The 14,473-nt window shown below is 41.0% G+C and overlaps 1 protein-coding gene across 1 annotated transcript in view; it reads left to right on the top strand.

The window, feature by feature from the left end:
- Window positions 1-14,473, top strand: part of trappc9 (trafficking protein particle complex subunit 9) — a 185,423-nt gene that overhangs the window by 87,372 nt on the left and 83,578 nt on the right. The window contains exons 18-19 of the mRNA XM_061092741.1: window positions 527-669; window positions 11,158-11,268. Coding sequence (XP_060948724.1) covers window positions 527-669; window positions 11,158-11,268 — 254 coding nt within the window. The remainder of the gene's footprint in view (window positions 1-526; window positions 670-11,157; window positions 11,269-14,473) is intronic.

A 14,473-nucleotide genomic window follows, 5' to 3' on the forward strand; every position in this document is an offset into this window, starting at 1 on the left:
GGGAACTGCAACAAGCAGTTCAGGGTAGCAGCTCTCTTTTTTATTGGATCAGGCCATCAACTAGTAAAACAAATGAGGGAGAATGAGTAAGTTTTTATTGATTTATTATTATTATTTTTAATTTCATAAACAATTTTAGCGATGGGCTCCCTTTTTTTATGGTTTGAGCACCTGCCCCCCAAAATGTCTGTGCACGTGCCTGGAACCACTGATCACTGAGGGTGCTTGCTGAGGGTGGTTATTGCCGAAGGAATGAAGGATTCCTTGTAGATGGTTTTTTTGGGCCAGTGGGACTGCAGCTTATTTTTTTGCTTTGATTACCCATCCGGATCCATTGATTTTAAAAACACATCTGTTTTGCTGATGGGACACAACATGCTGACCATGACCTCTGACCCAAATCCCACTCAAGTCTCCCATACAGATATTCCTTTGGAACACAGTTTTCTTTGCCCCCTCTATGTAGCTCACAGTCAAAGCAGCTTGATCTAAAGATACTCTATGTCCCTGCCTTCTTCTTTTGCAGACTTTGGAAGCAGTGATGAACTTTAAGTACTCTGGCGGAGCAGGCAAAGTGGAGGGCTACTACAGGGAACTGTCTCTGGGAGTCCATGTTGATGTGGAGCCTTCTGTGTTCTTCACCAGAGTCAGCACCCTCCCTGCTACCAGGTAACACACACACACACACACACACACTAAGGCATTTACCATGACAATTGTAAAGTACTGGTGGTTTCTGTTTTTAATGTGTTAAAAATCATCATTCTTAAAAGCACATTCAAGTATAAAAAAGATGGCATTAAGCAATGACTTCAAATCAATAGCACGACTATTTCAAGCTTTTACCTTGGTTATGAATAATGGCCAATTATTATACACTCATGCATTGGTGTGTGTGTCTCATCATCCCTGTCACACTTCACACAAACTGACCATTACATTTATTTAGTTATCAATTGATGAATCTTTAACCCTGATTTCCTGGCTGTGCACGTCATGTTACGTCTCGTGTGTGAACTGCGTGAACGCGAAGTCTTGGACTTTCTTTCAATGGGTTTAAATATGATTCTACTGGACTTTAGAGCAAAACAATAGGTACACTTTACCTCCTGTACGTGTCCACATAACGGACGTGAGCAAAGTAGGGTTATCAGAGGTGTTGTGCTGAACAAAGCTGCAAGCTGCTGCTGGAAACAAGCTTTGGCACAAATGTCTGCTGTACACTCTGGGATAATCAGGAGGATTCTGGGTCTGATTGAGCCCTCTTGAAGTCAGGGAGACACATGTAGTAGGAAAGGGACAGCGATTGGGTAAGTGAGCAGGAACACACAGATGCTTTGTGAGCTCATGGGGAAGTATCACCACTTTACATGAGGCTTTTTTCACGTCCCAGGTAGACAGCATAAAAGGAGGATAAGCTTGTGGATTTGTGGCAACAGTACGAGTGCAAAACATTACACAAACAAATCAACCAGTTTACGATGCTGTTTTTTTTTTATTTTCAAAGTTTCCATGTGTAAGATTTAGGGTTAGGGGCCTGTACATTTCATTACTTTATATTGACATCAGGAGCGGGTCCTCGCTGCGGTGGCCACCATGTCTTTACAGTAGCTCAGACTGGATAAACTAAACACCTTTTGAGTTTTTATGACAACTGAACTGTACCACAGGTTCTCTTTCATGTTTGGAAGGGAAGGGTGAGGTTAGGTGAGGGGTATTCAGCTGCAACATGGAACCTCACCACTAGATATCACAAAATTCTGCACGCTGAACCTTTAAGTCAGGTTTGATTAATGGAAATTTCGCTAATTTCCTAAGTCGCTCTTATCCCCACTCTTAAACTGTCAGTTTAAACACCAGGTGTGTGGCCCTTTAGTGTGGGACCCCTGTTGTACCTTAATTGCATAGTTTTACTAAAGTTGTCATAAAAACTACTCCCAATATTTCTACACAGTACACAACCTGAACCCTTGCATACAAAACAGGTTGATAGAAACTGCCATGACACAAACTGAACAGTGGAGCTGGAAGAAGCTTGAGCCACATGCCACAAGCTTGATGCCACAAGTTTTGGTCTTTAGGGGCCGAATTCAGCTGCTCTGTCAAGGCCTGATATGTAGCTTAGTGAGATGAGTGTCTGGAGAATAAGCTAAACATAAAGCATAGTGCAAGCCATCAAAACAATAAAGTAAAAGATAAAGAAGACTGGGCTGTTCATGTTACATTATGAGTATGAATCTAGGTTGAACATGAACAACACAGCAGGAGTTTCCTCCCTCAGGCGTGTTCACAACAACACAAAACAGAAGTGTGTGGAGCGTTGGGGTGAGAGCTGGTGCAGTAGGAAGAGGCAGGAAGCAACATATTAATTCCGCTATGCAGATCACATATTTTAGTTTAGTTTTAGTGTTTGCACCAGGTCCCTTTGACAGTGCAATTCAAAAGCCACATTGCGCAATCATAAAGAACAGTATCACCAATCATCTTACCTAGGCACAAGTGGTGCGTTTAATCTGACGAGCCCTTAACTCTACATGCCGCACAATGTTTCGGTCATTGTCACATAAAATGGGAATACTACACAACCTTCACTCAAGTACCACACCAGCTAAGTAAAATCTACCTCAAAGCAGCTCTTGTCACAGTAATTGATGATAAATCTCAATGCTGAAGCTTCATTTTATCTGACATATGATAGGACTGCCGTTTACTTTATCTCGTGATGCGGTGAATAAATATCGACCTTCCCTTTGCAGCAACACTCTCGCTCTGGCGTTATTGATATCAAAACCCGACTTAGAAACGGTCTCATGACTGACAGGTCAGAACGTGGCAGATGTGAATGGATATTGAATCCATATTCACTCCTCTTTCACCCTCTCATACAGTGTGATACTGTAGACATGCTCACACTTCCTCGCACACACCCGGCCCGTGTCTCGCTTCACCGCCACCACGTTTCATCTACCCCAACCCGGAGTGAAAAATATCCAAGCGAACGGAGGACAAATCGCAGTGGAGTAATGGCCACTTGAGGTGAATCATTAGCTGTAATAATATCTGCAGTTGAAGCCATCCATCTCGTCTGATGGATATGCTGCGGTGGGTGCTATACCATCACCCTGTCATTACAGCCCCTTCTTCCTCACCTCTACCACACCCATTGCACTCCCTGCCTCATCTCACCGACACACAGTATCCACAGGCTCTCAAGCAAAGCTCCAAACCTTTGAAAATGTGTAGAAAGTGCTTGGAAAGGTTTATTTATATAATGCAGTATCACATTTAGTGTCTCAGTGGGCTTCACAGGCCCGCTCCAGTGGTTCTTTACTCCTTCTGACCTTTCGAAGAATGCTCGTAGAAACTAACCAAAGGCATGAGTGAAATTGGAAGACACCTCATTATGCTGTCCATTCTGTGGACCTTCAAGGTTGCCATAGGAGCTGCAGGTTGGAACCAAAAGAAAGGTATTTATGTTTTTTTTTCCTTCCAGATGGGGAAGGGTTAGTTGCCCTGTGGATTTTCCGTCAGAGGAGTTTTAAGGCAACAGAAATAAGGTTCTGTTATTAGTTCTACATGATAGATGAAATTTCATAGTTGCAATACCAAAAATGAAAGTATCTGAATGCTTTAATTTAAATGATTCCTACTTTCTTTCGCGTGCGCTGCCTTTCAATGCACTCAAATAATATATTTTTTAATATAATATAATAATAATGGTGTGTGTTAGTTTTATCTTGCCTCTTTACGACCTTATCCAGCATAAACACTGATCTTGTAGGACCAGTAAACCAGACCAAAGTCCGTTCCTAATGAGGCAAAATGTTGTTTCTGAGGTTCTGGTCAAGGTAAGGTTAAGGTTAGGGTTGGGTATGAATTGGTCATGGTTAAGATTAGGGATGTTTTGGTATCCACAATGAGTGGAAGTAAATGGTAGGTGTTTGTGTTGGTGCGTGTGTGTGCATGTGTGTACGACTTCTTCTCTTTTTCTCTGCCTGTGAGAAGTCGACGTGACTCACAGTGAGTGTTCACTCACACATTAGGTACTTTTTACAGTTTAATAAAAGGCATTCACAAATGTAATGGTGATAGTCTGAAGCTTTGCTCACACGCATTCATACAGTATTTGCTTTAATGTTTTTTCCCCTTTGGAGGCGTCGACATTAGCGTCCTCTCACACACTTTACTTGTTGAGATAACTGCTATTGAATTTCTTGGCTGTGAGTCAAAAGAGACTTTTTAAGTGGCTATATGAAATTGCTCAACAATACAGCAACTTAGCTGTTCGATCGGTTTTTGTTTCTGTCTCTCTCACCCATCTCCCCCTGCTTATCTATTCATCCATTTTTCCCTCCTCTCTTTCTCAGAAAATTTGAAAAGAAACCTCCTTAAATTTACATTTTGCAAGTGCTTTTTCCTGTTCACATTAGTTTGTGATTTAGCTCTGCTGTTTCTTATCCTTATCTCTTTTTCTTCCACAATCTTCCATTTTCTACCTTACTTTCTCTCCGTCTTTTTCATCCTGATGACTTTCCTCTGCTGCTGCTCTTTTCCTTTCACGAGGTTACTCAACTCTCTTTCTTTGCCCCTCCATTTGTATGTGTCTCTTTGTGCTGCATCTCTCTGCCCTTTTTAAGCCTTTATAGGCAGTATTGCAGTATTTCATTATGAAACGGTAAAAAAAAAAGTAATTACAAGAAGGCATTGGAAAAGAATCATTCTCCAATTTGCTATGGAAATATGTTTAATCTGTTAGATTTAAAAATGAAATGATGACTTGATAGAAACATTTTTCTATTTAAAATAAAGGATGTCTGTTAAAGGTACAAAGATTTATCAAGACATCAGGTGAAAAAATCAGGAAGCAGCGCCCCCCCCCTTTTTTTTTTTACTTCCACACTGCCTCCCCTCTCTTCCATTAAAAGCACTGCTCTCCCACCCGTAACACACTTCTGCTCTGGTAATGGAGTGGAAACGTACAGAGGAGCTTCTCCCAAGAGGGAGCTTATATCCTCGTAAGGAGGTGCAGAGTCACAAGTGCGAACGCACAGCAGACAATCTCTTTTTAAATCTGCCTTTTACAGGTTGCACAAGCTGATCATTCTCATCATGATCCTGTTCATGCTCCGCACTGGGAGTTTTATTATGAGAGCAAAGTAAGTTTTCCCATCACACTTATGCAAGCAGCAGGTATTCTACTGTACCAGTATGTGGTCGTGCAGAAAATACAAGCAGTTAGTGTAATATTCTGTGTCCACTGGCAGGGGATGGTTATGTCATTTATTATCAAGGTAGCCTGGGGATCTGATGTGTATAATCAGGCTTTGACAGCGTCCATCATGGAACACTTACCTGCCACCTCCAGATGGCCATATGGGATGTCGATCACCTTGATGACAGCTGTTATGGAGGACAGGTTCAGGTAGAAGCCGGTGATTTTTTGAAAGCTAGTGCCTTCTACACTTAAAGGAAAGAGTAGAGCTTGTGTGTGTGGGTATGGGTGCACTGTTGACCTGCTCACAGCTGGTAGTTGGCAGCATGTGGTTCAGCTTTGTACCAGAATCAACATTTGCCTCCATGTGATTCTCTTATGACTTTGATGTATCCAACAGGGGCAGACAAAGATAATGTCACTGCACCTCAGGAAACTGAAGTTTCAGAACGACGAATCTTCTTCCCTCTGCAGCAGCGTGATGCTTCTCTCTCTCCCTGTCTTGCAGTTCCACTGTCGCTTTGCCTTTCAAACTCTCACTTAGAAAACATGAAAACAATGTGACACCGTGAAATAAGGGCTGCTTGGCCTGGTGAGCTGATAGCTAACATGCTAGCTAGCTGCAACAAGGGCCAGCCAACATCAAACCGAACCAATCCCACCTCCCCAAAGAAACAACTATTTTATTTTTAAATCTGTAAACATATTGTATATACTGTACTAATAATAGTTAATCGGTAGGTTTCTGAGCAAACCCACAAGGACAATCTAGTATCCCATCTCTGTCTCCTTGACTTTTTCTTTTCATCTCAGTCTGTTTCCTCCCTTCTGCCTCTTTTCTATTGTGCCTTTCATTTTTCTTTCATGAATGCTCTCCAGATCTCTCTTTGCTTCTCTCTTATCAGTGCTTCTGCTCCTTTTGCCTCAGGATATATATACTTTTGTTTTTTTTGCTTACAGCGTCTCTTTTCAACTATGTACAGTACAGACTTTACTTTTTTCTATTAGTCTTGCTCTCTCGCATACTGTTTTCATTAGGGAATCAATGCATCTTAGGGTTTTGCTCGAACCCTAATACATAACAAACCTACTGCAGGACATGCCATTTCCCCAAGTGGAATTAAATTAAGTTCCTTTTCCAAGGAGGATATGCTTTCCACTCTCCTCTCTCTTTTGCCTCTTCATTTGATGTTTACGGCACGATTCGATGGCCATTTTCCTCTGGCACGCAGAGGACCCTCTTCAGGGGTTAGGCCCTATGTAAGGTGACAGATCTCTTAGAGAAAGTAACACAGAGCCTGGACGTGTGAAATACCCACTGATCCATACTTTATAGAGACCATTTGCTCAGCATTGTGTTGCCCTGGAAAATACATAGCTCTGCTGGGGGGAATTAACTGGTCCTCCTAAGTGTTCTTAAGAAAGTGCATCCTGTGTGTCACCGCACTCATTCTAACACGTTGCAGCTCCTGTATGAAGGGAAACCTCTGCTGCTCCGCTGCCTACATCTGATAGACGTCATTGTAAAGAATTGTTATTCCAACTGGGGAGACATTTCGCTCCAGGAAAAAACAAATACAACTCCATTCAGTTTTAATATTTTAGACTGGAAGCAGTTTTCTTATAATAATACAAAGTCCACTGTTAAAGGAAGAAATGTATTTTGGATGAACTGGCCCTTTAGACAGTAACTATTTGATTTAAATTTCCCTATTTAACGTTGTGCACACACCGACAAACCAGTAATTACTTTCATAGCCAATTTCCACTTTAAATCTTTAAATGTGGACATACACATCAGCTGTCTCTTATAAGCTCCTGCAGCTAAAAATAGCCCATCATTGGCAGTCCTCTAAATCCAGCCCGGCTAATTAAGGCCATTACGTTTTCTGCGCATGGAATATGTCACGTTTTTCTGCCAGAGCAGCGTTTCAAAATCATCACGTATTGATTGCAGATTTGCAGAATTGATTGAGCTGTGGGTCCAGCTCTATTGATGCACGATTTTGCCTCAGTCCTTGGTGTGTGGCAATTGTACCGCCCACAGCCTCACAATAACCACACTCCTAGGCCAAACTATAAGTGTCACACACCACTCTGAGCAAAGATGGTCAGACTGTTACCCATCAGCTGGGGTTTTTGTCGGTTGTATGTTGATGCCATTTTGTCATCTTGCACCAGGTATAAAAAAACATAACAAAAACTAAATCAATTCAAATGAACGGAAGCAATCACATGGTTCATTTGCTAGTGTGGTGGAGTTCAAACCCTCCCCCCCCTCCAACCCCTTAGGTGGAAAATGTCTGTGTTCATGGCTGTCTCCTTAAAATTAATTTTCTCTTAATACATAGCAATTACAGTGAGACGTTTATACAGAAGCAGCACAGGCAGCCAGATTTATTTAGGCCTTCATTATATCAATCATAAGGCAGTAGTATTGATATTTCACAGATGGATGATTTGCTTTGTACACTATGAGCTAAGAATGAGTGTCTTTGAAACACTAGCTTTGTTCCCTTTCTTTCGCACTCTGCTTTCGGAGAAATTCTAACATTCGCAGACTGAAATGGAGACAAATAGTTTGAAACCTTCATGTTGCTTCTGAATTATTTATTTATTATTTAGAGCCCCATGAAGTAACTCAACATTATGCTTTGTAGGAAGTGATTTCTGAGACACTGAGGAAAAATGAGGAGCTATTGTGAACATGTGCACAGACACAAAGGAGTTCCCACACAAGTATGAATTCTGATAGTTTTCATTGGTGATGGTGAAGAAAATTATGGTAAATATTAAGTGTACTATAGGCAAACCCACCTGGGTCATGGAGGAGGCCACGCTATCATCCATCATAAAAAAATCTATTAACCTTTTAAACCTGTGGCGGAGATGTTGCTAATAGGACCACATGACCTCTGACTAGACTGATCGGATTGTCACCTTCCAATCAGATTAAGGGTTAAAAACCTCAGTGGTTAGTGTGTTGGAACCTTGAGTCCTGAGATTTAAGGCCGAAATATGCTACTCCAGCTCCGTTGCGCGCGGGGGGATGCACGGATTCCACAGACTTTTTCATTTATGGTTCTCTGAAGGCTGTGGGTGTTGAAAACAATTCACAGCCAGAACAGTAGTTGGCGCAATGGAAGACAAGCTTAGAGAAGCCTACCTAAAGACGTCTTTGTATGTAGAAGAAGTCCATATTTATTTATTTACCTCCTCCCGGCTTTCCTCACACACTCCGGACCTCTTCCACTAGGCGCTCTTCAATGTTGTTGTCCATATTGTAATTGTAGTTGTGTTTGGGTTTTAAAGTGGCGGTATTCTGATATACCGAAAGAAACAGGAAGGTTGAGGTCTGGAAATGTGAGGAAATGAAAAATCAGAGGTACACAAAGAGCTCTCCGAGGCGCTCGGACAGGGCGTTCCTCTGTCAGTGTCAGTCCGTGTCAGTAAAAACGGAGTAGCATATATCAGCCTTAAGGCCGTTTTTACACCTGAAAGGTTTTCACACAAGACATTTTCACACTATGGTCAGAATCAAGCTCCATGGCTTTGCTACATTGTAGACATTTGTTCCGGTTAGTTTTTGTCAAATTAATGAACTGGTTCATTCCGTTGCCACTATTATGTCAGTATGTCTTTTGGTTGGGCTAAATTTGAGTCTGATCCTCTGGGCTGTGGTTGTGAGCTCCTCAAATCAAAAGGTGCATATCTTTATCTGTGCCCTCACTTTATCTTCTGTACTTAGTGCACAAACAATGAGCCTGTGTTTCCTAAACAGGTGGTCTGATTGATCACCTCTGCCAAACTCCCTGGTCTATAAATCAGTACTTCGCCCCACTCAGCCCCTTAATCATGTCCACCAACAAAGACAACGAGACAGTAAACGAAACACTGGTTGGCCTTGGAAAAAAACAAAACTCTGTTAATTGCAACAGCAGTTTATTAGAGACTTGGGAAAGCTCAACTTAAGCGTCCATTAACCCGGAGATTTAAGAGGCTAGATGCTGGCTGGGAGGGGGGCTTAGTGTAACCTGGAGGGAAGATCGGCTGATAGATGGGCTGCAGCAATTCATTTGCACAAAGGATAAGTTTGCATATCCGCTTTCTGTTCATGCTGAATAAAAATAGTTGTAATTGCTTTGGAGTGTGCTCTATAAAATCCCCTTGTTTAAATCTGAGGGTGGTGCATTTTAATAAATAAAAGGAAAGAACCAAAACCCTTTTCTAGACGATTTGTTCAGAATAATGTTTCAGAAACTTATAGTGACTTAAATGTTATTCAAAGTAGGAAATAAAGCTCAGGTAGGGTCTATAACTTGACTATTGATTTTCTCATGTTATTGTTTGTTAAATTTCACCTCACTTCATCTGTTAATGCCTTAAGGCCAGTGAAAGACAGTGTCCAGAAGCATTTTATTTAAGGTTGTGCTATTCATCACAATCACGTAAAACATCGTATATCAAGAGCACCCTGAGGGAATTTTATCAAATTTGGTACAAATCTTTAGTTTGTCTCAAGCATGAACAGATTCGATTTTGGTAATTAAAGGTCAATTTTCAAGGTCGCTGCGACCTTATGTTCTAGTGAACTAATTGAAAAACCCACTGGGGGTCTAATTACATTTGGCACAAATATTTTTTTGGGCTCAAGGACGATTTGATTAGAAATTGGTGGCCAAAGGTCACTGTGACCTCACAAAATCGTAGTTGCTTTGTGAACAAATAATCTTTAAAAAGCCTCGAGAGAATCCTTTCAAATTTGGGACAACATGGCCTCACTCAACATCGGAAGTCCGACCTTTAAGGCATTTCTTCACATTTTGACCAGTTGCCTCAAATGTCAAGGGTCACTGTGCCCTCATATTAATCAGGAAAAAAATGCACTGGTTGTGGAAGGCATAGGCTGGTTATTGTATTTATTTCATATCTAAATGCTTTAAGTTAGGTCTTTCTTTTTCCCATAATTATTTTCAGTCACCTTATTCCTGAACTTCATCTAATTTCACTAAATCCTACACACTGGACCTTTAATGTCAGAATGTCATTGTAGATGTATCATATTTTTTCAAAGCTGTTGTCACTTCACTCTGTTTCACTTCATTTTCATCACTTTGCTTAAATTTCCCCACCTTTATTCCATATATTTTTAGCACATTTTTATTCCCGGGCAACACCATGAACAACAGTATTATGCAGCCCAATACAAAACAGGCACAAACTATATATAAATATATGTTTATTTTATGTTTTACTATTTCTAATGCTCCTGGTGCCATATAAGAGCAGTGTGCGTAGCTTCCTCATCAACCTCTGTGTCTGTGGTGGATGTTACACAATATTTTATCCTATTCAGCATGTAGTCATATCCTTAAATCTGTTGTGAACACATCCAGAAACAGCACACTGGCTGCAGTTCTGGTTTGAGAGATCCATTCCTTTCATCGTTTCATAACGTGGAAGGAAAAAAAACAACTACTCGGGGGTTAAAATTAACTCTTTGAAAACCTTGCGTCATCTCTCCAGTCTTGATCTAAATCACAAATTGGCTGTCTTCTGATCTGCATGAGAAAAGCAGGCCTGGTATGATGTGGAGATGGCCTGCTCCAGCCAGGCCTGTGGGCCTGATGAAAGCGCCGCCACCTTTGATGTTATGACAAGGACTGATGGGTGCTTCACACAGTCTCCTCTCTTGATCTCATGCGTTTGCCTTGTGCGTGCATGTGGCTCTGTATTTTTAGAAAGTAACTTGTGCATAAATTATAAACAGCCACATTCATTAGCAAGTCATCATGCACAGGTTACATGGGCAGACCCTTTCGGGCTTGAATCATGGTGAGCTTGTTGCTATTTTGTTGTGTATAATGTATAAAGACATTAGGGCTGAGCACCATTTCGTAATGGTCTGTGGAAACAGAAACAAACTTTGCTGTATGTGTCCACAGCACTCGCCATTGTCACCTGCTGCTCGACATCTTCAACCCAACAGAGCATGAGCTCACCGTCAGTGCCAAGAACAACCAGGACTTGGTTCTCCATGCCAGCGAGTGCCAGAGGTGAGTGGAAAGTTCTATAGTCACATGATTTAGTCTTAACATCTGACTTCTATACAAATACAACTCAAGGGCAGATGTTTCGGGTCAGATTACACAGATTTTCCAATTCTCTTTTTGATCTCTTTTCTTTTTGTAGTAAAATAAAAACTTAATGCTGAAGTGAAAAACAAATAAATACATCACGAGAATATATACAGTGGAGTGGATTGTACAGAGATGGCTAAAGTAATCAAAGTACAAATACTTGTGTAAAAAAAGATAAAAGTAGAAGTATTGATTAAACTCCTTAAGTCATGTAACAGAAAGAAAGTAAAGGCACTGAAATGTACTCAAGTTCAAAAGTAAAACAGATTTTTTAACTTCAATGATACACGATGCTTCTTTTGATAACTAGGCAAAACAAGAAAAGTTCTAGGTAGGCATAAAAAATAGCTTCGTTTTCCTCTTTGTTATCTGCACAGTGCTGGAACAGAGAAGAAAAACAAATCACTGGACACAGTCTAGTTTTGCTGCAAGCCAAATTTCAGACAGAATAATAAAGACTGAACTGAACCGAGGTCATGCATGAGCACCTGGATTTTTTTTACAGGGAACAAATGGATGGGGGGTGTGCTTGTGTTGATTAAGTCCCTGCCCTTTGTACACACCGTTCTTCGCTGCTACCGTTTGGATGGTTTAGTGAGGTCCTGGGATCGGCCCCGCCCGGGTCGGTCATGGCCCTGTTGGAACCAATCAAACTTGAATATCTAGAGGGAGTAAAAGTCATAACAAGGTTTCCGTAGGTGAACTTGCGGAAAGATCATTACCGGTACAGAAGCCTGACCAACTTCCAGACGCTTAGGGTCTCGGCCCACCAAACAGCACACATGTTACTGTGTCTCCCGAGGCAGGGTGTGAGCGAGAGGTGCGCCGTGCGTACAAGCTTGCGGTGCGCCAAACTCTGCTGCTCATGTAATGGATGGGGAATGTCTTGCTTCTCTGAATCTGTCCTGTCGTCCACGGCATTTGCTTCCTGGTTCACTTTCTTCATCCATGTTGCTGCTGGTATTTTTGACTGTCTGACAAACTGTACACTCAGTCAATGCCTACTCGCGGTTTACTTTCCCTTCCTGTGTTGTTACAGCTTTTACGTTGTGTTGTCTTCCGTGGCGGTTGAAACAAGTAACAAGGCAGTTTTGAGAATATAAGGAGTAGAAAGTACAGATATTTGGGCTGAAATGTAGGGAGTAAAAGTAAAGTCATCAGGAAAATAAACACTTGAGTAAAGTACAGATACCTGAAAATCTACTTAAGACAATACGTTACTTCCCACCTCTGGGAATGCACATACAGAATGAATATTGTACGAGTTACAAGAGTTAAACCAGAGATAAACCAGAGATACACCAGAGTGCAAAATCTAGTCCAATCCAGCAAACTATTCTAAAGAAAATGGCCGATGCCACCACAGATTCATAATCTTCAGCAGCGCCCACTGTATTCCATCTCAGTCTCCTGAGCAGATACAGTCTGCTCGGGAGACTGAGTTCTTAGTCTTAGTATTAGTCTGGGTTTTTAGTTTTAGCCAAAAACAAAAGTAAGGAGAGAAAACAGGGGAAAAACTAGTTTTTCTGTGAAGTTTTTTCTTTCTCTTACATTTGCTCAGCTCACTTGAAAGTGAAAACAGTCCGTTAGCACCAGTCCACAAAGTCCTGCGTTAGTCATCTGTTTTCCCTGTCATCCTCATCTGTGACGAGGCCAACGGAGTCATCAGGGAACGTCTGCAGGTGACAGGAGGGTGAGTTATAGTGACAGTCTGCAGTGTAGAGGGTGAAAAGGAACGGTACCAGAACCGTTCCCCAGACAGCCGTATCGGACACACAGTCCGAGATCCTCACATACTGGGGTCGGTTGGTCAGGTTGTCCAATATCCAGGATGTGAGGTGGAGGTCCACTCCAGCGTGCTCTAGTCTGTCTCTCTGAAGTGCATCAAACTCTTTACCCACCTTTAACATTCATGACCTGGCATCTTACCTCAAAAACCCTCAACATATGGATTTGAGTACACATGTAATTAAATTATCAGGATGTGATTGTAGATTGAATGTGGGAATCTGTCTCTCTGTATGTGGAATGCATATCTTGAGAAAAAGATATGCATTCAAAGGGGGACTCTGCAGTAGTAGTACAAAGTATTTATTTACACTCAATTGTTTCTACTATATATATATATTTTAATAATAATTAAAAAAGGAAATGTTGTATGTCTTTTAATGACACTACAAAGTGCACTTTCCAAACTGCATCTATCAGTTTAATCTACATCCAATGTTTTATATGTTCGAGAATCTTTATTGTGTAAAAACAAAACTGTCACAAAACACAACTACTGCCAGACCAATCTCTGCACAGATATAATACACAATCCTTCAGGGTGCACTGTGAAATAATTATAATTCATAAATAACTAAGTAAATCACAAAAAGTCGTGACGCCATTGTATTTACAGTATGTGTATATTTCTTGTGAAGATTTTAGCTCTGCCTTCTTAGGCACCTTGCAGCTGTTTCATTTCGATACCACGGCAGGTATTGTATAATAACATAAAATAAATGAAACATTAACTGCTTAATAATAATTTACTCAGATTCAGGGTAAAAACAGGATCAGGACAAAATTATATCCTAGAATTTAGAGCTAGTAATAGCGAGTTATATGTACCAAATTTAGTATTGAATTGTATTAGTCTGGGTTTTTAGTTTTAGCCAAAAACAAAAGTAACAAAACAGGGGAAAAACCAGGTTTTCTGTGTAGTTTTTGCTCTCTCTTACATTTGCTCAGCTCACTTGAAAGTGAAAAATAATGATTCCTTTCAGCACCGTCTCTCTGGTGCATTTTTAGCCACAAGCAGAGGCACACTGTTGGTGACTCATAGGTCTTTCTCTTTAGGGGTGGAACGTCATTGTTTGAAGGAAATAAGAGGGGGGGTGTGGGACCTGAGCCAAAACATCTAATCACTCAGGTCAGGAGTATTTATTTTTCCAGTGGATGCATGTTGCTTTAACATCAACAAGCTTACTGTAGCATTATTTGTATTTTATTTTAGGATCCATCCAAAAAAGTTCAGAAGTTCCTCAATGTGTTTTTGGAAATAAAGTTTTATTTACCTCCGTGCCTTTTGGGATTAGCCAGGAGCTGCTTTTATCTTTAGTTGGGCTTCAATCCA

Source organism: Limanda limanda, chromosome 19 (assembly GCF_963576545.1).
Source record: "Limanda limanda chromosome 19, fLimLim1.1, whole genome shotgun sequence".
NCBI classification, from domain to species: domain Eukaryota; kingdom Metazoa; phylum Chordata; class Actinopteri; order Pleuronectiformes; family Pleuronectidae; genus Limanda; species Limanda limanda.